Below are 24,846 nucleotides of genomic sequence, written 5' to 3'. Positions count from 1 at the left end.
TCATAATTTTATCTGATTTTAATAACATTCGCCTCTCACTCTTTGATATACTCTTATGAATTCCTAATTGATTACATTCAAATTTAGAAGTAGTAATATTTTTAGGAATAGAAAATAGGAACCCCCAACCTTAAAAATCTTCAAGCGCGCCAGATCTCAATATTTCTTGTTCAATATTAATACTGTGGGTTGATTTCTGATCAACGAACTGTGATTCTGATACCATACACTCACATAAAGGACGTCGACTCATCTTTATCTGTACTTTTACTTTCGCAGCGCCAAGTATGCCTAAAATATACAGAATTCGGTATAAAATTGAATATCATTAGCAAAATTAAAATAAAAATAAAATGAATACGCACCTAATTATAATGACCTCATATGTGTGTTTAGATTAAGTTTTATAATAGTTTTTTTGACAATATTCACAAATCGATGATTTATCCAATACCGCCTACCATTTATAATCAAAACATGAACAGTACAAGAACTAATAAACTATAAATAGTTCTTAACCTCACAAAGCAGGGCTCCTACCAACGCCAGGGTCAAATCTATAATGACCGCTGCAATTCGTTGGATTCTACTTCTCGACTGCTGGTAAGTGACAACGTCGCAAAATCAGGCGAAAATTACCGAAGTTTCCCGGAAGCGATTAGGATTCTACAGAACTAGCCACTACTGATATTATATCCTAAATTTAAGAAATCTGCAAAAATTTTAACGATCTATAGAAAGATGCAAAATTGAGAATATTTGAAAGTGTACCGCACATAATCCCCTCAGTAGTCTCGATCGATAACATCCGAAAATTATTTGCTTCTCGCATTCAAAAGAATCGTATCTTTTAAGACGTATAACTTAAAAGCTGACAGAAATATAGCTATATAATATAATTACTAGCAAGGCGTGGTATAACTGAATATCGAACATTGATGTAGAATACAAAATCCTTTTATTTAATCGGTATTATATTTAAAAAACTTAACAAAGGAATACTACTCCCGTTACAAGATTCTCCAATTTATTCCATTTTCTAAGATTTAACAAAATCCTTTAATCCTACTGCTAAACATTTCAAGGGTATTCCTGTATTTTCAAGTAGACGTAAATTATTTTCTGCTAACAAGAGTCTTCTTTATAGGAGTTTGTTATTTATAATGAAATTGCTTCTTGAAAGAGTTCTTGAACATTTTCAAGGATTATTTGAAATGCTCGGATATCCACTGTTTTCTCAATAATAGTTTCTAAATTATTTAAAAGGTTTTCCTTCTGTTTGTTTTAATATGGTCGAGTCATTTTCTTAGAAAACCAATATTCTATGCAACCGCAGAATTGTCATAATATATAATGTTAAATATTGAAATTAACTCGCACAGTTTTTTGGCTTTTGAAAAAAACAGTATTGCTAAAAATATTGTCACAAAATTGTACATGATTAATAATATTTGTATAACTTATTGTTAATTCGTCCTTAACCAAAAAAGAGGTATTAAAGTGGTAGCATAATATTAGCTGTTTTGTAATTATTGATTTGGGATAATGTTGTACCTTGATGAGTTAGACATTATCACCAAATGATAGACGACGCTTATAAATTGTCAATTTATACGCGGCTTTTTGATATCTTGCAGCAGCAGCTTTCAAAAGGCTTTCTATAATTTTGATCCATTAGGTTTTTGGAAATGTTTCTTGCGTCTTCCATTCAAATATCAATTTCACCACAGAAATTCTGGTCTAGTTTGTTTTTCGGATTGTTTTCGGAACTCTTCACGGATTATCATCGAATAACTTGATTTTTAATACAACTTGGAAAACAGAACAGTTCAGAATTTGCTCTAATCATCCAATTTGAAAATTTATAGATTAAGATAAACAAGCCAGACGGTAGTGTCCAACTATATCAACTAAGAAAAAGATTTGCGGGCTTGGTTGGCGCAGTGGTAAAGGCGACAGGACGGTCCACCTACAGTTGCGATAGTTGCGGGTTCGAATCCTACTGGGGCATGGTCGTAAATTTATGTTCGTGATTGTTTAATATTTGTAAGTGTCCTAGACAAGAATGTAAAATTTGACAAGGAAAATGATCTGTCACACTAGTAACCAGGCTGGGTAAGACCGGATGTCTTATAGGATGATATCTAAGTTGGTCACTCGCCTGTCGGTAGGCTTAATGCCGATGATCGTGGTTCGGTGCCCACGTTAAACTGTAGGTCCAGTCCAGATAATCCCTCATTAGTAAAAAGGAGACTAATATGTTTAATAAGAAGCAGAAGAAGATTTGGAAAAATAAGTGTTCAGATGAACCTGAACCTGAACCCACACACATCGTTTTAGACAAGTTAAAGCTCCTTCAGTTTGGCCAATCGAGCTTATTATTTTAGCTGTAGAAACCTGATCCTTAATTATCAAGTCATATGGTTCTGCAATGCGAACTATAACGCGAATAATTCTCGACATCGATCTAGACGTTATTACCAAGAAAACCATTTTTTGTAAAATCCTACGAATGAATTGTTAATATGAACTATTACTGCAATATAATGTTAAACTAAGAAGTTTTATATGTCATGTAATACGGCACTGGCTAACCCGCCATCTTTTTCCAAACTATCTGAATGGTTACCGAGTGAAACAGGTCAGTCTGTTTTCTAATAGATAATAACCCTCAGTGCGGTTTTGTATCGTAGTTCAATAAGTCAACTCTCCTTTCCATAAAATAAAATTTTATATAATAGATTTTTAAATACGCAAAATAAGTCTAGTAATAGTTTATTTGTTTAATATCTTTCACATGTTATTTCGGTAGGATTCGGGGAAGATCATCTCTTTGCATCTCTTTTGAATTAATTCCATTAACCTTAATCAAATTTATTATCAAGAAAAGAAGACAGGTGGACGTTGGATTGGAATTCGTTTCGCAGTTACTCGAAGCGTTTCTTATTGTAGCTAAGTGGAGTTCGGGTAAAATTATCGCAGCTGAAGCTTTAAGGCCACAAAAGATAAATTGAAGGTACTCAATACGAAAAATGCTCCCATTCCTTAGATTCCCGGTACATGCATCACTATTCAAGGTATAAGGTCATCAAAGGCGGACTAAAGCTCCTGTGAATTGACATAGTTTAACAGAACTTCAGTTCTTAACCGTAGTCTATTGGAATCTTGATCTTGAGTCACCAAAATTTGGAAAACCACTCCATAATGGGGTACCATGGAAATTTCGGTAGAAACAAGGTTATTTCGAAGATCTTCAAAGGCAAAATAGCGGACGAAGATACGACCACGTATCCGAATGGTGAAGAGTGAGAGGAATGGTCTATTTTCTAATAGATAAGAACCCTCAGTATTGCCTTATATCGCCGTTCAACGAGTGGCTTTCTTTCCGCAAATTAAAATAGTTTTTTAAGTTAAATAATAATTCTTTTGTTTAAAATCTATTCATATGTTATAATATACTACAAACTTGTTGATTATTATGAATATTTAAGGCCCAATAAATTGTAACCTGGATATTAAAAAAAAAAGAAATCTTTAGATATAAGAAAATAATTATCTAATATAAAATAACAATTATATAAAAAATTATTATTGACATTCAAACGTCTCCAAATAACATCACAGGTCTACACACATGTGACACCTGACACAAACACATAACTTCTACTTACTCAATAAGCTTGTAGAACGGTATATATTAAATAAAAAATAACATATCAGTAGGTAATAATACTAAAGGTAAAAAGGAAATATGTGTTTCATGTATATTTTATTGTTTCATTTTCTAAAAAAATCATATACAAAAAGTTCTTATTATTATTTATTATTAAGTCAAACAAATTAATTCAATTAATATATATTAATATATATGTAGATTATAATTTGTACATGTAAGAATGCGTTGCCCTGTAGACATATCTAGTGAAAAATTTTTAGAAAGAAGCAGTCGTGGCCGAGCGGTTAAGGCGTCTGACTAGAAATCAGATTCCCTCTGGGAGCGTAGGTTCGAATCCTACCGACTGCGGGTAACAATACTTTTTTTTAATTTGAAATTGTTTTCACACAATACAATGTTTGATAAATCTGCAAAACGTTTTCTCCTACATCACAAATTGACATTACTGGACCTAAATGATATCAATGTTTCATTTATTAACCATATAACTCTATAATACCTTCGCCATTATGTCATTAATTAATTTTATATTATCGATTTACGGATAAATTATTTTTTTTCAAGTGGCGTTTGTACTATAAGCCTTTGTCTTTTTTTAAATATAAATAAAAAACACATGGTAAATAAAACAAGACAAGCTATAGCTGACGTATTGTAAGAAACAGAATATCGTTGAAATGTCCAATTTGGCGACTTAATATTCCGACTTATCTAATGGTCGTAAATATTACCTTGATCTTGAACAATTACCTGGGTTATGTTAGCTATAGTGGCATCGATGTGAAAATGTGCAGCTTATTGTTATACAGCTGTAATTTATATATCTATCTAAGTAAGATATATATCTGTCTAGAGCTTGTGAAAAGCTACAAGCGGCAATCAACAAGATCTATAAATGGACAAGTAATTCAAAAATACAGCTTAATATCTCCTAATCTGTCTTTGTCAATTTTGCGTTCCGGCGAAAAGACGGAAACCTAATTATATCACTTAAGGGATACGCAATCCCTTAAGTAGCTATTGAAATATATTAGCATCCACATCAATAGTGAATTTAATTGGAGATCAATCAAATAATCAAATCATCAAACCGACCACTCTGAGCTGTCTAATCAACGAATAACTGCATGATGGCCTCGAATTTAAATGAACCCACAGAGTTATCCGAGACTTCACCATTACATAGTTAACAAGGGAATGCTATACTAGGGAATACTATTTGAAAACGTACAGAAAATTAGAATAAAGATTGAAAGAAAAATCGAACAGAAATAATAAAGAGAACCAAACCACACGAACTTGTATAAAATGTATAAGTGTTAATATAAACTTTATTTTGCAATTGGTCTAATTTAAATTTACCACTCATCTTGCTTGTAAAATGATCCAAGGATAATTGCAAAATAGTAATAAATTAATTTATAAATAAAATTGTACTAAGCGTATCTAATAAAAGATGTTATATTTAACAAATCATTCAATTGGTGCCCCTTTTCGGTTCAAATATTCCAAAAAAACAGTCACTAGAGAAACGGCGTTGTTTATAATTGTTAACTTTAAGTTACTATGTCAAATTGATAATAAACGAATTGCCTAAACGCCTCTTTTATAAAAACATTTAATGCCGCATTTTTGTCGAAAAATAACACTGAAAAGTATACCTATATATAATAATATCATCGATTAAAAAAATATTAGGAGGCATTAGTACGTGTGATCGTGAGTTCCTATCCGTATCTCGATCTAATTGCAAAGGGAACTGAATTGGCAAATCAGCTGAATCATTCTATGAATGCTGATACGTGTTAACAGTGGTGCCTTCGCCATTTTAATGAAAAACTTTTAATAATATGTTTTAATAATATGTTTCTTGAATATGTGTATATTTGCATAGATTAATTAATCGTTATCACAGTTTGGCGCTATTGTAGAATTAATATTAATAGTTTAAAATGAAGTTGCCAGATCCCCTTAAATAATAGTTTAAAATACATTAAAAATGCTTCATAAATTCTCTAAAAAAATTTGGTGCTTGTTTATGTTTTCCTTATATATATATATATATATATATATATATATATATATATATATATATATATATATATATATTGACTGTATGTAAGACTTCTGGATTAGCCTAATGATTTGTGACAGTAATTCCTCGTGAGGTGATCCCTTCAGGGTTCCAGCGTGCCTTTTATTTACCTTTTTCCGAGTAATTTTAATCGTGTATTACTAGAAAAGGTTTACAAAGAAAACATAATTAACTCTAATGCATTACGACCTCTCAGTTATCTCTTGTCTTCAAACAACTCATCACTGCTCACACAGCCACTAAATTTTAAAAAAAACATTCCGAAGGCATGTTTATCTTATGTTGCCATTCCAAAAATACAAATGAAGTTTAGTAATTGAAGTTACTGTTTAAGATGAACCTCGAATCTCCATCTCGATGTCAAAGAGGTCATAATAGGATAACAGATCTACCATGGTTTGTAGTCTGTAGTAATTTTAGTTTGTTTTAAGGCAAGCCAAATATTAGATACTTTTATAATACCTGTCAAATCACTTAAAGTTCTAATGTTCTAAAGTCTAAAACAAAGAAAAATATTTGTAATATCTGAAAAGTTTCTGTCAAGCTCTACCTTGATCATATTATGGAGAGCTAATAGTTGGGAAGAGAAATAATTGGTATCCTATACAACAAATTGTTTAGTGACTTCGCCAGGCTGTCGTGTAATGGATACATATTTTATTGAATCATGTGGTTTGGTCAAATGTTTACTCCTGGTATGAGTATGATGATAAACGAAAGTTTTGACACACTATAAATAGTTAATATACAATAATATATAAAATTGTAATATAGGAATAAAACAACAGTATTACAATTTGTGCATATTTACTTTATTTAAATATTTATATGTTACAAAATATTTTAGCAAATCATTACGATAACTTTAACTTTCCGGATATACGTTAACTTTCCACAAACCTGCTTATAGTTCAAGAAAATCGAACATACATGTGTCACCACACGTATATAATTTGAACTTTCTTAATTATGTTGTAATTACTATCAGCTATAGAAATACTTGTCAGAACACTTCACTTTGCATCTGTTTATTAAATTTCTCAGTAGATTTGCAATACTTAAAATAATGTTGACATGTCTTAGCAATTATTGAACATTTGAGCTCAAAAATATTATTCTCCAGTTTCCATCTGGTAATAGTGTTATCATTCTTCATTTTCTAATATTCTGCCAGATTTGATGGTCGGTGTGTCTGGAATAAAGTCATTATTCTTTTTATCGACTAAATTATAACCATAGCTAATCCTCATTTGGCCTCATTATATATTAAGAGGTTTTGTATAACCAAGTAGTACGTCATTATATATTTATTATGATATATAAACATTATTCAAAGGCAAGAGCGCAAAATACTGCAAGGAAAATGATCCCCCGGTCTTACTAGAAACTAGTCTTGATGAGACTAGATGTATTCCGAGATGATCTCGGAGCTCACGTTATCCAATAGGCCAGATAAATCCTAGTTGGTAAAAAAGAAATTTTAAAATACAAAAAAAAACTATTTCCTTGGTTGAACACTTGTTTTCTATACATTTTAAAATCTACAAACAATAATTTAAAAACAAATGTTTTCTTTTATTGTGGAATTATTCTTAATCACGATGGAATATTGCACAAACGGTCATAACATCCCCGCAGCGAATTCTTCATATTCAGAATTTTGGAATCATGAAACACAGCACATCATCCCGGATTGACCTGAAATTCCAGAAGCGTAGACGACTGTTTTGGTGTATTCTGAAACCAAACGATTACAGTGGAACTGGAACTAAACCCTGTCTTTGATTTGGAATATTTACAATGCTCCATATTTGTAATAATCCATTGTATTGTAAAATTCGGATTTTAATTGAAATATTTAAGATCGAAATTAATCGAAAAAGAGAACAGACATAAAAAACGGAGAGAAGGAACTCATTATTATCTGATTTATGTATGAAATGATTTTCTTCAGAATTATTTGTTTTAGTTTTCCATTAAGAAAATTATAGTTTTATGGCACGATGGTAATTCACCTACAGATTATATTTGTGTAATCCATTATACCTGATTTAGTAGCTTGTTTACAGCAAAATTGCAGTAATCTGCAGTTAAATGCCTGAGTAATAATTTAAAAATGGATGCCATCATTAAATCATTCGGTGAACTATTGAAGTGAAATAATTAGAACGTAAACTTGAAAGTTAGTTTTCGGAGGACAGTTAGTGTCTTGTTAGAGAATCGATTCAACTTCGCCAAACAGTCAATAATATATGTTATTAGCGGAAATAAGTTCTTTATTCTTTATTAACTTATTTCATTCAAATTTGTTGTTTATTTTTATTGTTACTCATATACCAGTACTCATACTTTAGTTATTTAATTAAATTTAACTTATATCCAAATAATATAAGAGTCGTTAGCATTGTAACTATTTATAATACTCATAATAATCTCTAAAATCAATTAATAAGCTCATAAAAATAATCTCATTTTGGATTACTTGAATTATATATAAAATATCCATGTTTCATCTAAATATACAAATTTTGTTATATGATTTTAAAATTGTATTCTTTTAAAGGCAATCTTTACATCACTTAAATCCTATATTACCCAACACTGTACGACGAGGTGTTCTACATCTCTCAAATAGCTGCATATCTTTCAGCTTCTTATGGATACTGACAAGACTAACAATTTTCTCTGAAATAATTGTATTAAATTATGTTTCATCAAGCTGATTTTTATTCGTCACCCGTTTCGCATAAAAACGATTTATTTTTGGTGAATTTCAGATTATATCGTTTTTTATTTTTTGAGATATTTTAGTCACCGTACCCGTAATAATAAATAAGTAAGTAAATAAGTAATAAATAATAAGTAAAATTTTGACGAAAGTCGTTTGACAAACGGACGACTTTTGAAAGCTCATTCAGTTACATGTTCGAACTTGTCGAACAGAATCTCTCTCTTTTTAAATTGGATGAAATGAGAAGGAAAATACATGCATAAAATAAGTGTCTGACTGTAAAACGAATTTACAACTTTCAAAATCGTTGACCACCCAGTTTATTCTTCAGGGATGGGAATAAAAAGAAATCATTGGATGCCAAATCAGGGCTGTACGGCGGATGACCCATCAATCCGATGTTTTGAGTGCCGGCGTCTCTTGTTTATTTTCCTTATACTTCTGAAGACTTCTGGCAAAAGAATAGTTGTGTACCACTCAGAATTTACTGTTCTACGATCCTCTAGTAGCTTTGTTGCAATATGACCAATTTTCCCGAAGAAACAGACCACCATTTTCTTTCAAGTGCTTCGTGGGCGAACAACTTTTGTTGGATTTGGTTCATCTTGGAACAAGCATACAGCCGACCGCTACTTATTTTCGTTCTCATACGAATATATCCATGATTAGTCACCTGTCACGATTTTATAAACGTCTTTCGAAGCATCGCGATTGAATTTCTTAAGCATTTCTTTGCACCAATCGATAGCCTTTTTTTGAGCGTTTGTCAAACTGTGTGGGATCCAACGGGAAAATTACTTTGGCACAGCTAAGTGTTCATATAAAATCGCATATATGCTGGTGGAACTAATACTTAGGAATGCCCTAATCTCACAATAGGTGACATAACGATCTTGCTTAATCATTTCGCACACAGCGCGATGTTTTGCCGATTTTGAACGACCGAGAGCTAACTACGACCACGATTGAATTCACTAAACCAGCATGGTGGTTTTTGATGGAGCTTCATCTCTAAATGCTAAATTAAGTTGACTGATGCACTCTTGTTCTGATAATCTACGTCAAAATTCGTAAAAAATCATCACACCAAAATGTTCACGAATCAGTTCCATTTTTTGCCTACAAAATATTCTGAGTACGCATATCGTCAAGAATGTTAAACTTTACGATGGGAACCGTCCGATGGACTCACATGACAACAGTTCCCGAAATATAAATAGTGACCCTCGTATGTGCCACATAATATATTATTTGAGGGTATGGTTAACCAGATGTCAAAATAACGTTAAAAAAAAGATGTTTAAAGAAATACCCGAAAAGTCATCATTATCCTCAGATTAATTAATTAAAAATAACACTCCGATTCATGCTACCGTGAGAAGCCGTGGTAGACATGGAGTTATATTAAACAATACTTTCATTCATACTAGCATATACATTTCAATATTGACTCGCCTCTATTTTAAGGACCTATATATTATTTAGAAAATATTTGATAATCTACACTGGGATATATTACTTAAATGGCATATTATTACCGTTCATCCTCCTATGCGCCATATTTACCAAGCTTTGTCTCTTTAATTATTACTAATTCCAGCTAACTAAGCGGCGCATATATGAAGATGTTCTAAACTAAATTGAGTCTGAAATACCTTCAAAATAGGTGACGTTTTTAAATGAAATTTTTATTGTCGATTAACAAGCAATATTGTATTTTCTATAAAAGACTATTTTTAACGATAAAAGTGTAAGTTTATTAGAAAAACCACCTATAATTATATATTAAAACAAAGAAAATCGGCCAACTAATTTCATTTTCTTTAACTGATTTTATAGCCTAAATCCAAATTCAAACTGTTATAGTTCAAAAACTAATTAGAGACAAAAGCAGAGGATTCCCTAGATCGAGCAAAAACAGATTATAATGAGTCTTTAACCCATTATCTCAAATTCGTGATAAGAAAATGCCATCCTTCTAGAGCATTTAAAGGATTTAAATGGCTTTAAAACACAATCTGCACTAGTAATAAATATTTTGAATGTTCCTGTGGATTCATGTGTCTGAAGAGTTTTAATCTCCTTAATATATCACATAATTTAGCTACAGTCTAGTCCTATCGTATAGGTTCATAAAAACCATACCTTCTATTTTAGATATTATATACGAATTCTTGTTCAAATTTCAGTATGAATTACAAAAAATAAATTACTTCTTTCAAATATATATGTATGGTTTATCAGATACGTAGGAAAACATACTGAAGAATGATATTGAAGTCAATTTAAAAAGAAAGAATGCAGACATAGAATAGAAAAGATGCGACCAGATGTATTTACTCCATATAAGTTTATCTGACTTAGCACCTGTAAGTTGTTGCATAATGTGGTTTAGGGAAAATATTTTAGCATTTTAGTAGTATTCACATGCACATAACATAGCATTTTGAAGCAACTGAGGAGAAGCGTTATATAAGAAATATGTAAAAAGTAGAATATTTCCGCAAGGGGCAATTCGTTTTTTTCTTAAAATCTCTAATTTTAGTATTATGAAACTTATTGATTGAAAATATTGTTTTCTTTTCAATTTTCATTATATTTGAATCTACAATTCAGCTCGTCATTTATTTTAAATCGAATATATAGGACGCTTTCAAAACCCATTCTTCGAAATGAATCTAATAAAAATCGAATGACTATAGACAATAAATTCGAATATAAATAAAATACCTACAATAAAAGTGCAAATTACTGTTTCTAATATGTAATTTCCACTAAGTAATTTAAAAAAATTTATTATAACAGATAATCAAAAATCATTTGTTTAGGATAAATTCTTGCACGTATTTTGATTAGCTATATCCATGGGACCTATCAATAAACAACTATCAAATAATCTAACCTGTTAATCTCCTAATTTTAATATTTTTCTACATAGAGTAACAGTTTTTCATTTAGTATGAGTATTATTTGATGAAGTCTACTGCAGAAGCTCATCAAACCCTTTGAAATAAGAACATATTTCTACTGTCAGTTTTGATTTCAGCAAATGGTGATTTTATTGAGATTTTAGGTTATTAATTGATATTCTGAGATTACTTTAACGAACAGCTTTATTGGATTTAATACACCGATCTACACTTTTGAAGGCTCTCTACAAGCGAATTAATGAATGATCTATATAAAACAACATGGTTTTTCTCTTGACTGGCACTTATATATATCTAACAACTACATAACTCAAAGTCCCTAGAAACTAGTAACATTTCATTATTGTTCTTAACCCAGAAACCTTCCTTTAACTATACTATACTTTAATACTTTCCCTTGTTAAGTACAATAATCGAACAAAGAAAAAGAATTCAATCCTATAGCAACCCTAATTCACCTCACAAAACCCGCAAAAGAGCCTGCTCCATCGAGATATTTTGAATTCCTTCTGCAAGCTTTTCTAGGATGAAAAAGTATTTGTTTGATATACGTTTAGTTTTGTGATGAAATTCAGGATTTTGTTCCAACCTTATTGCTGCTGAATTGTCGATTTTGCGATACTGCCAAACAATCTCTTTAGCAGCTTCATTTGCAGCTACCAGCTCAGCTTCAGTAGCTCATATTGCCACCGTAGCTTGTCTTTGATTTAATCATGAAATTGCCCCTCCATAATGCTTTATGACAACGCCGAATGTTGATCGACCTATTTTTAAGCGACCTCCGAAATCTGCATCACTGTAGCACTCTAAGCTAATATTTTCTGGATTCGACCTGTAATTCCATAGTTACTTGTCCCTGACTGTTGGCCAGATCTGGTCTAGTACCAAGCATTAAATACATTAATGCTCCGATTGCTTCTCTGCCGATTCTTTCCCTGATTATGAAGAATATAATCATTCAAAGGTTGATGCTTTTTCAAAGTTGAACGATCTCTTAGTCTGGCACCTAATCCCTCTTTTTGAAGGTCTGACACATCTTCATCAAAGTATTCCCCTGAACTGTCTTCAATGGTGTGTGCTCTCCTCGTCGCTGTCTGTCTCACAATCTTTTAATATATCATGAACAGTTTGCTCTTCCGACTTCACTTCTTGAAGTGGTAGTTTAACATGTTCATTACAATATCCAGGTTTCTCTTTAAATAGTACATCTCTAGACAAAACGACGCTTTGATCCTTTTCAATTCAAACTCTAAACCGTTCATCACCATCATATCCTATGAGGCATCCTTTTACGGCTTTTCTATCCATGTTTCTTCGCTTTTGACTTGGTATACGGGCATAACATGTTGAACCAATGATCCTTAGATGTTTTCGGCTTCTTTCCATTCCACAATTTGTAAGGACTAACACCATCTACAGATTTTCCCGTTATTTTCACAATATAAACCGCGGTGTTAACTAACTCCAGAATCCTGTTGGATAGGTCACTTCTAGATTTGAACATTTCAAGGTCCGGGCCATTTCAACTACAGTTCTATTGTCTCGCTCACAAATTTTATTCTGCTCAAAAATAGTCAACCTTTGAATAATTCCGTTTTTGCATAAGATAGATCTAACCTCTCCATTGTTAAACTCCTTGCCATAATCGCTCAGCATCTCTTTTACTGAATGTCCCAATATCTTTGTTTGCCTTAGAAATTCCTTGCTTCAATTACCTCTGACTTTTGTGTAATTAAATAACCATACCTAAATTTATATACAAACTAACAACTACATAACTTAAAGTCCTTAAAAATTAGTTACTTTTCATTATTGTACTTAACACCGAGGCCGTCTTTTAACTAAAGAAGAGATACTATATTTTAACAGATTTTAATATTGTTAACAAACAACCTGGAATATCAAAAAAGTTCAGAGATAACAAATTGCAATTTATTGAACTAAAATCCAGCTCAAAAATTCTTCTTAGACCTTAGAAAGATCTAAACGACGCGAAAATGCCTACCACATGAATTGATTGAAAATGCCATTTGAAACGGATTCAGCAGAACGATTTTATTGATGGCGAGGCAAAGAAAAAAATTTTTGGGGGGCTTATTGTGACATGCGATGAAAAGTGGACCTACTCCGGTAACTCCAATCGCAAAAAATAATTGGTTAGTCTAGGATAAAGTCTTGTGGTTAGCCATAACGTATTGCTGTACATATACTGCGATCAGGAAGGTGTGGTGTATTACAAGCCGCTGAAACTTAATGAATTTCAGATGTTTGTTGATGTCATTTGAACAGATTGAACGACTTATTGTAGCAAAAACACCAGTAAAACTGTATAAAAGGCGTATAATCACTCTCTTGAATGAAAACATACACACACAGCTACAGCCCCAATGGGAAGTACTGCCGCACCCAGCATTCTTACTAGACCCAAGGCCAAGAGGACTTCCAATTACCACTTGTTGAGATTGACGCTGCATAGTTTGGTACTGTAATATCATACTTTCGAGACAGTATCGCCATGCTGTCAGAAAGGCTGATATAGTGTACAAAGGGAGAACATGATCATAATACACAAGAACTTAATAGTAAAAATGTATGCGACGCTATAGAAAAAATACATCATCAAAAAAAAGCATGCTCTCACACAGTTCAAAGAAAGTATGAATTAACCCTATTTGATATAATTGGTTTTCTCTGAACAACCAGACTGTTCAAAAATCATAACTGACGATAATAAGATAATTTCCTAAACTCAAAAACCGTTTTGAGGATGTCGTTTTAGATCGATTGCTTTTCAATCCGAATTAATTTTAATATTTGAAAGTGAATCCAATAACGCTTAGAAGGCTGCTTCAGACATTTAATTAAATAACTATTCAAATACTGTAAAAACGTTGGTATAAACTAATTGTGATTCAAGTTTACAAGATTACTTCAAAAAATACGACCTAAATTTGGAAAAATAAATAAACCTATTATTTGAAAGGACTTACTATTTTTTGTAGTAAGTCTTTTAAATATTATGTGCAGTATATATTATTACAAAATTAACATACATATATTATTATCAATCGATTGTTCGATTGAAATTCCATTGGTGGAATCTTCATCACCTTCTTGACGCCGAAATGTTTTTAACGCCACCAAATTGACACCGTTACTTACCTCTAACCTTAATCTATTTTTAATTTCCTTCTAGCCGACAGATGTTGACGAATTATTTCGGGCGCTCGACCTAGCTTGGACTGAAAAATATCTCACATTGTTCGGATGAAAATTCCTTTTTTACGCAACTGATCCAACGGGCCATATTGTTCTTTTTTTTGTTTTGGTCGGTTCTCTTTCCCGATTTATTCGCGGCCTTTAGCATGTACGTTTATTTAATTAGATATCCCTTTGTTTCAGCGTCGGCTATCGGGACCACAACGCCTACTGGATCGGAGCCTCTGATGGGGCCCATGAGGGTGACTTTCGCTGGTCTGATGGATTACCCTTTTCCTTTTCTAGTAAGTTGATTAAATATTATCATTATTGTTAATTATTATAATTAGAGTTACAGGCACTTTTCAATAATATATTAGGTAATACAAAATCAGGGGAAAGTCGAAAGGTACCAATAACAAATTTATATTGTTATTACATTGATATGTAAATAAATTTCATATAATGTTGTTAGTGTTACATATATTTATCCAAATGATTTTATGCATTTTACGAAATTATCAAATTAAATAATATCTTTGTCATATTCATGTCTCGAATGAATTAACTGAAGCTTTTACCGATTACCAAATATAATAAAACAATGCCTTCACCAGGCTGTAACAACTAATATCATACAATAACCTTTTAATCTCATGTTGGCGCTATTAAACCGAAGAATCAAAATTATCATTTGAAGACGAATCAAACGAGTTTTCCCAGTATATTTTTACTTCAAGGGTTCTGAGGAATCTTATTCGATAAGCCTTTTTATTTAGTAAATAAAGGCCGTTAATAATTTTACTATTTATACAATATCATATATTTTTGCAATACCTGTGAAACTATATCTGTGGATAAGTACATGAGGAATATTTTCATAATGCAATTAGAAAATAAATTTAAATAAAAAGTGCTAAAACCCATATAATTCACCAATAGCTCTATAATTTTGGCGGTCACCATATAAACCTGATTTAAATTGACTGAAAATCTGTAACAATAATTGAAACACACCAATGAATAAAATAGAGGTAATAAAAAAGTTAATGTAACTTATTTGTTGCATTGTTAGAAAGGCGAAACACCAAGGAATTAGTCAATTCTGCTATAAATAAGCAGTTGAAAGAATCTATTGACCCAAAAATAATTTCAAAACTCTACAATTAAGGAGGCTCATCTATATTCGACAGACTAAATGATTAGTTTAGAAATAACTATAACATATATACATAAAACTGAATCTCTATTTCCCCTGGTCACACCATAAGTTGGAAACGATTTTACCGATTTCATTCATCTTCTCTGTAAGTCTTACAAAATTTTTATAAAAGGTTCTTATACAAGGAAATTACTCAGAAAACGGGAAAATTTAATAAAATTCAGCGGGTATTTAAATTTCGCCCATTTCAGGTTATACCGGTCGGCATATATCAATTAAAAACTGTATTCTATAATTTCTTAGTACACATTCCATTCGATCTCAAGGTTCATTGGTTCTTCAAGATGCCACCACCTAGGCGTACCAACTTAGGTTGCAAAACTTACAATACTGCTCGTAAAAGATATATATACGAGTAAGTCTAACTTACAAGTTGTCAGCAGAGTTCAAAGCAAATTGTTGCTATTGGACCATTGAATGCTGTTTATTCACGTTACAAGGCATTTAAGTTTAAAAATAAAGCCCCTACATTTTGGTGCTGATTGTAGCAAAATGAGATTGACCCCATTGGTTTCCCAAAATTGTTTTTTTTATTAATTTCATATTAAAATCGGTCTCTTAGCATAAAAATTAATTAAAAAGGCTTTATGTGTACCATCATGCATTTATTAATTTGCGATCAATCTGCTTTGCTGTAACACTTCCAAAGTACCTTCCAACCAACAACATAGCTGCAATGCTTAATGAAGCAAATTCAAATGCAACTCCATTTGATGATCGAATCGTTTCCAAAATTATTGACATTAAAAAAGTTTTTCCAATTACACCAGGCGCATCTAATAAACAAATTCCGCTAGTTTCATGATTCACAACTTTTATGAGAATATCGTAAATATATGATTGTTGCTGAAGCGAAACGTTTCTTTAAACAGTTTCTCTCAATGACGTTGTAATTCATAATTGTATTCATCCTTTATTGGTAAGCATTCATGTGAATAAAACATTAATTATGAATTTGATTGAATTTCTTCGTTCAAAACATAGAAAACCACCAACAATATTTTATACGCACTAGGAAACTAAACACTAACTAAAAACATAAATTATTTTAACAAACGCTATGTTTTTGAAATATATTTTTTAATTATTTATTGCAGTTGGAACTGAGTATTCATATTTCAGATAGGATCCATTTGCATAATTTTTTATAAATACGCAGTTCCAATATTAGTAAAGAAAATGTTTCTGTTATGAAAGGAAAAATGATGAAAGAGAAAATTATGCCTTGAACTAGGAAGCATTTTCTATATATAGTAAATATGACCACCAGAGTGAATTGATATAACTAAAGAAAAATGAGGTCACTAATGATGCCAGTATAAATATAAAGATATATAAAACGAATTAATAAATTATTGAGTAAGAAAATAAAAATAATTTTTAAAAATTTGACATATGTAATAAATTAATAATACCCTAGCACAAAAATGTAATTTTGTATAATTCTACATTCCATATCGGATAAATCGTTATTTATCATAAAATTTACCACCTTTATTGTATACTTCGTGTGTTTGATATTTATATGTTTAAATTTCCTGGATATAATTTATTACATCTCAAATAATTTTCGTTGTAAAATGTTCTTTTGTTCAGTTAGATTAATTCTTGCTCGATACATATTTTGAATTATATAATAATATTTTGTATTGTATTTAGCTTATCTAATATTCTTCAAATTTCTGAAAATGGTATATCGTCTATCCCTAAAAGTAAATTTAAATTTACGTGGAATTTAGTCTAAGTAAATTTAAATGTTGTTGCAAAACAAGAATAATTTCTATTAATGCATATGTTCCTCTATTCTCTATCCTCTATCCGCCTTGTATATAAACAAAATATTAAGAACATAAGCAGTATATAGACTTAATTATATTAACTTTATAATTATTTGATGCACAACTTAACAATATTATTACATAAAATTGTTGAAATTTTATATGGTGCAACTAAAACTTTGACAGCCGGTTTGGTCGGCGCAGTAGTAAAGGCGACATGACAGTATTCCTACTGTTACGATAGTCGCGGGTTCGAATCCTACTGGGGCATTGTCGTAAGTTTATGTTTGTGATTGTTTAACATTTGTTATCGTCCTTAGGTAAGAGTGCAAAATGCGACAAGGAAGATGATGCCAGTAGGCTGTTTAAGACCCAATGTTTTCTGGTATGATTTCTAAGTTGGTCACTCGCCAGTTGGTAGGTTTAATGCTGAGAACCGTGGTTCGGAGCGCACGTTAAACTGTAGGTCCAGTCCAAATAAACCCTCGTTGGTAAAAAGGTGACTTTAAAATAAATTTTAAAAAACCTATTATAGACTAAATTAATTCGAAGTTTCAAATTGGCATTGTCAAGCAACTGCTGAATATAAATAAAAGTTTTACCAAAAAGAAAACATAGAAAGTAATTTTTTACCGAAAAATTTGAAAACATACCATCTTAACAAATCTTACCATCTTACAATAAAATTTTGCACGGTTTTCTATATATGATCTAAAATAAAAAAAGTCTAGCAATTTTTTAACTAGATAAACATAATTTAGAAATATCGTTCATTTATCTTAGACTAATTATTCTAAACTACATTGAACTACAAGGAAAATTCAATTTTTTTTTCTCCATTTATAATTGCATGTAAATTGCGTTAGTAAATTTTGGACATAATACACATTAGTTTTCAAAATTATTTGTTATTTAGACTTCGTTTACTTAGACAAATTTCTATTTTCTATAATCTGCAGTCTGGTATTGAACTGCAAGGTAATCTAAATAGAAATTATAATTCAAATTTATAATGTTTATTATTATAATTTACATTATATTTATAATTTATTGAAAATTTCTCTTTTTATGATCGATTTTACAACAAACTGATACTACAACAACTATTAAAATTGTGCCAAACAGTTTTTTGCAAATTTACATATCAGGCCTACCTAAAACACTATTCCACAATGATTCGAGAAATGTAAGGAAATATACTTTTATTTTCTCTTTTAAAAACACCTGTATGTCACAGGTGTTAGATACACACAGGTGTTATTATATAGAACTAATTTTGACTGTGACTTTGAGAGATGATATTCCTCAGTCGTCTCCGAATTGGTGAATAAAACGGTAAAATTTTGGAATTAATAGATTTTATTAAAAAAGTATTGAATAAAACAAAATAATGAAAATATAATTAATATATGTCCAGCCATTCTATTTTTATAAAAACATCATATTGCATATCATTATTTTTTATAAATAAATATACACAGATTTGATTAATAATTGGTTTAATGTTGAAATTATATATGAGGGATATAAACATTGAATATTTTTGAAATAATACATTTTATTTAAACAATTATTGAATGAAATGAAATAATAAAAATAATTTCTATATACCTTTATATTTTTATAAAACCACCATATTTAATTCAATTTTCATATTTGAAAAATTAACAAGATCTCCAAGAACCATATAAATAAACATTACCATAAAAAACGAAATTTGTTTAGATCAAACCCAGCCAATATAGTTAAAACCAAATGAAAAAGCCACCACTATATATGAAAGCATTAAAATTCTCCTAAAGATCTCCAAATATGGTCACCTATGATCGCTACTATTCTTGATTCACAAACCCCATTAACGTATGGTCATTTACTAGCCTAAATTGAATGGATTATTGTACTTTTAAGCTGAAAGAAATATCAGTCAATACATTATTATTTTTACAAAACTATAATTTATTTACTTGTACTCTTATATAATAATGCACTGTATTTTCCTTGTCATTAGATTATTAGGGTGTCGTTGATAGTTTTATATTTTATTTATTTGATCCAGATCTACTTTAGTTAGCACATTTAATTATTTCATAGTATCGCTGTACACTGTTCTTACATTTTAGCAAAATGCTGTCTAATTTCTTCTCTGAATTTCACATTCTTCGACTTTCACTCTCAATAAATTCTAGCTACATCTTACCTATAAAATAAAATTTAAATAATTACTAAAAAATATTATGTTTAAAATAAATATCTAATTATTACCAGTTACTACAATTTTTGGTACTATTCTTAATGGACAAACCTCATTAATGTCTTAACAAATTCCAACACAACAAGAATCAGTTTTTCTCTGTTGTCTCTTGTTATCATTATAAAGTTTAGCATAACATATACGATCCTATTCAATGTTGTTGAAAATGATGTGTTATGAATTTGGCAGCTAAAATTCCCACTACAAATGAAATTGATGCTGTTTGGATTTTATATCATTTAAAAATATAACCTTACATTCTGCACTTACCCTCGTTCTTCCATATTTTAAAAATATAAAGTATGTTAAAACACCAAGAATAACAAAATAATTTAATAAATGTTACAATAGAATTATTAATGTAACACAAAATTTAAATCTCTTAGACTTTTTTGTTGTTTTGACTTGATCGATTGTACCAATCGACTTGGAAAAAAGTACGACTATTAGAAAAGGAAGACTATGGTCTATACTTTTCTATAGTTTATTCTATGCAGGATAGTGCGCATGCGCCAAAACCGAAGATGACTGAGGAGTAACGTATTCTGACTTTGAGACCGACACCAGATGAAACTATACCAAGAAACTTTATTACCATAACTTCGGAATACTTTTGTACTATTTCACTGATTTTGTCTAGTGTCTACTGGATCATAATAAATTTATATTACACGTATTATTTTTTAATATGATGTAAGCAATTTTTAAATGTATTTTTGCTTTTTAAATACAAGGCAAGATTAACGATACAGAGTATGTAATATTATCCGCAATTATTTTTAGTATATTAATCAGAAAATAAAATTTAAAAGCTACTTGCAGTTAGTTCAGATATATTACTCTATATACATATCGTACACCTACGTCACTCATTACACATTCATCCTACACAAACACATCATCTCCTTTCATGTTTAAATCTGAAATACAATAAAATTATATTTACAATAATACTGTATATATCGTTTATATAAATTGTTCTTTCAATTTTAAGAATTATTTTTTATAAATTGAACAATTTGTTGACATTTTCTTAATAAATTTTTATTTTCCAAAACGTTTTTCATCTTTCTGGTAAAATCAAGTTCCACATCCTGAAAGCGATACATATTTAGCAATTGCAAGATTTATGACGATTATATAAAAATCTGTTTTCTTTAATATATATATATATATATATATATATATATATATATATATATATATATATACAAGCAGGTCAATCTCATCACTGACTTCATTGGTCCATTCATTCAATCTCTTCTTTGATCCTAAACTGTCATCAAAATTAAACATACCTTGTGTAGCTCTGAATTATCAACTTTCGGATCAATCAACTAACCAGAACCATAAAACTGTTTGAAGCTTACTGTATCATCGAAGAAAACTTTGTAAAACAAGAGTGCCAGTAGTTCAGTGAATTTCATGAATATTAAAGTAAAACATTTAATTCCGTCCTTCTTCTAATGTCTGATATCTGATCATAATATATATGTTCGAAAATCCCTTATTTCGAATATTTGCATAAAAATATGATATATTGCACTGATCAGGAGATATTCAGCTTTTGACATTAAACAAAACTAAATTCCATTTCAATATCAATTAAATATCAATTATCAATTAATATAGTAATTTATCCTTAACCCACAATATCTCTCATTAAACTAATTTAGCTTAACATTAAATTAAAATAAATATAATCTATTAAGGTAGGAAAATACCCTAAGTATTACAATAGTAACCCAAACTGAAGATGTGTTTTCCATCATAGAAAGAAATATGTAGCCAAAGTAGTAAGTTTGCATGCAAAAATGTTAGTTTCTTCTATTATTTAGCTTTTTTGTCGCTTTGATGGATGTCGACATATCGCGACTATAAAACAATATATATATATATATATATATATATATATATATATATATATATATATATATAACGATATTATAGACAAACATAAATTGTATATATAAAATAATAAATAAAAAAACACAAACAGGAGGAGCTAAAAGTATAAATAATATATATAAAATTAAAAAAACACACACTTATACCCGCACCGACGTGGTAATGGTTATTTGGTCAGCGACTTTTATCTCGGCATAGGCTAGACTCTATTAAGATAATCGATTTCACGTAGAAATGCAAGAAGTCTGTCTGTATTTTCTCCTGTTAAGGAATTCTTAAAGTTGTGCCGCCCATATTATCTCTCTCACCTTATTAAAGTAATCAAATACAAACACATTCTGAAGTTGGTTTCACGATTAAAGTTGGGTAAACAACATATAACCATAGACCATTGAAATTTGTGAATATTGAAGCAAATGATTAGTGAATATTGAATCCAAAAAAAAGTCAAAAAATTAAATTAAAAAAAATCTATCTAAAAAAAATAAAAGTAAATCCAGATGATCCAATTCCACCTCACTACCAAAAATCAAATTATACAATAATAAGATAGCATTCCAAAGTTATTGATTTGAACATAAAACAAAGTCATTCATTAAATGGTTAAGTCGTTCGAGCACAAACAGAAGGCCAGCTAAAGCTGGACCCAAACGGTATCCGGATATACGAGAACGCCCAAGAAAGGCGGCACAAATTGCGAAACAGCAACATAAAGGAATAAATGCGGAGTCGACTACTCGAACTATTTAATCTGTTTATTTTGTGAGATTTTTCTGGGCTCGGCCCCGTTGCCTTATATGTGCTTCTCGGCCAGAAATAACCTGGATACTGTGCATACTATCGCTGCCAGAGGCCGGCAGCTATTTCCAGCTTCTGTTTATTAATATAACCGGATGGTGACGTGTGCAGTACCGCCCGCATCTTCGAGATCTACTTATTAAGTCATCGATGAGGCGGTAAACTCTATTTCGGGACCGCATGTGGCGCCCCCTGCTTTCGAGTAACTCCATTTTAGGATGTGATATAAGCGGCTGGGATATTCGATACTCATCAGGTACTAACTCAAAATGTTTTATTTTAAAAAAGGAAACATATTACATAATGATTTAACACGATATGGATGGTATTAAAAAAATAATTGAAATAAAAAGGCAGGTGTACTAGATTATAGGTTTTATTGACCTGCCTAGTAAGGAAATTAAAGTTACATTAAATATTAACAAATTAATGATAAATATAGATGTTAAATATATACAAGGTGTTCTTGTAGATTAATTAGAGTCTGTCTGGCAGTATAACCACGGTCGCATTTTCTGGGTACTGCTTGGTGGAATGCAGTTTTGAACAACATGTCGTATAATATAATAATAATAATAGGAAGAATAAAAATGCAGCTGGATCGCTTAGAAGCATTTGCGGTGGACGATGCCAGGGCCAGATTCGTCGTATTCCTGTTTGGAGATCCACATCTGTTGGAAGGTGGACAAGGAAGCCAAGATGGATCCACCGATCCAGACGGAGTATTTCCTTTCTGGGGGAGCGATGATCTTGATCTTGATGGTGGATGGAGCCAAGGCGGTGATTTCCTTCTGCATACGGTCAGCAATACCAGGGTACATGGTGGTACCACCGGAGAGGACGGTGTTGGCGTACAAGTCCTTACGGATGTCAACATCGCACTTCATGATGGAGTTGTAGACGGTTTCATGGATACCGCAAGATTCCATACCCAAGAAGGAAGGTTGGAAGAGGGCTTCAGGGCAACGGAATCTTTCGTTACCGATGGTGATGACCTGACCATCAGGCAATTCGTAGCTCTTTTCCAAAGAGGTGGAGGCAGCGGCGGTGGCCATTTCTTGTTCAAAGTCGAGGGCGACATAGCAAAGTTTTTCCTTGATGTCACGAACGATTTCCCTTTCAGCGGTGGTGGTGAATGAGTAACCTCTTTCAGTCAAGATCTTCATGAGGTAGTCGGTCAAGTCGCGACCAGCCAAGTCCAAACGGAGGATAGCATGGGGCAAGGCATAACCTTCGTAGATGGGGACGGTGTGGGTGACACCATCACCAGAGTCCAAGACGATACCGGTGGTACGACCGGAAGCGTACAAGGAGAGTACGGCCTGGATGGCTACATACATAGCGGGGGTGTTGAAGGTTTCAAACATGATTTGGGTCATCTTTTCTCTGTTGGCCTTGGGGTTAAGAGGAGCTTCAGTAAGCAAGACTGGGTGTTCTTCTGGGGCGACACGGAGTTCATTGTAGAAGGTGTGATGCCAGATCTTTTCCATATCATCCCAGTTAGTGATGATACCGTGTTCAATTGGGTATTTCAAGGTGAGGATACCTCTTTTGCTTTGGGCTTCATCACCTACGTATGAGTCCTTTTGACCCATACCGACCATGACTCCCTGATGCCTGGGGCGACCCACGATGGATGGGAAGACGGCACGGGGTGCGTCATCACCGGCGAAACCGGCTTTGCACATACCGGAACCGTTGTCAACGACAAGAGCCGCAACATCGTCGTCACACATGTTGTCTGATGTGGTTTTACACTGCTCACTAGACAGAAATTACACAGCTAAAAAGCTTGAATGCGACTGAGGTTTGCAGGCGATACGTATGTTTTTATACTAGACCCGAGCAGTGGCGTCGATCCCACGCGTCGCGACGCAACATAGCCGGCGTGCCGAAAATGGCCATGATCTCTGGATTTGGTATGTTCGAACCTTTTACACTCAAACTGCATATCAGTTAGTAATATTTAATTATATTGCATTATATTTGAAACATATTAACTTCATTGAGTTTACTAGATTATTAGTAAACCCTTCGGGCAATAATTGAACAAAAAATTAAACAAATAGTACGTTAGCAATGTATATATAATTGCACTCTTTACCTTATTATCATTTTCCATAATTTGACCAACAAATTAATTATTTATTAAACTTCAATATGAATTTACTAGATTTAATGAATTACTATTAAACGTTGACGAAAAACTTAAAACAAAATTTCTCAAATATCAAGTTTATACTTTTTAAGCTTTTTTGT

At 31.6% G+C, this 24,846-nt stretch overlaps 2 protein-coding genes and 1 non-coding gene across 4 annotated transcripts in view; 2 read left to right on the top strand and 1 right to left on the bottom strand.

The window, feature by feature from the left end:
- The window catches only part of LOC143198219 (uncharacterized), a 376,811-nt gene that overhangs the window by 261,199 nt on the left and 90,766 nt on the right, over nt 1-24,846 (top strand). For both annotated transcript variants that reach the window (XM_076407333.1, XM_076407332.1), the window contains exon 7: nt 14,835-14,935. In XM_076407333.1, coding sequence (XP_076263448.1) covers nt 14,835-14,935 — 101 coding nt within the window. The remainder of the gene's footprint in view (nt 1-14,834; nt 14,936-24,846) is intronic.
- Nucleotides 3,943-4,024, top strand: TRNAS-AGA (transfer RNA serine (anticodon AGA)). Its single transcript has one exon. It is a non-coding gene; the product is annotated as a tRNA-Ser (tRNA).
- Nucleotides 22,948-24,402, bottom strand: LOC143198225 (actin, muscle). The gene has a single exon (XM_076407345.1). It carries the CDS (start codon nt 24,321-24,323, stop codon nt 23,193-23,195), a length of 1,131 nt encoding a protein of 376 aa, XP_076263460.1. The 5' UTR covers nt 24,324-24,402; the 3' UTR covers nt 22,948-23,192.

The sequence above is a fragment of the Rhynchophorus ferrugineus genome, unplaced genomic scaffold, assembly GCF_030347505.1.
Source record: "Rhynchophorus ferrugineus isolate W39M unplaced genomic scaffold, kcgeb_rfMv2 rfM6, whole genome shotgun sequence".
Taxonomy (NCBI): domain Eukaryota; kingdom Metazoa; phylum Arthropoda; class Insecta; order Coleoptera; family Curculionidae; genus Rhynchophorus; species Rhynchophorus ferrugineus.
Note: the sequence above shows the minus strand (reverse complement) of the source record. Positions and strands in the feature narration are given on the sequence as shown.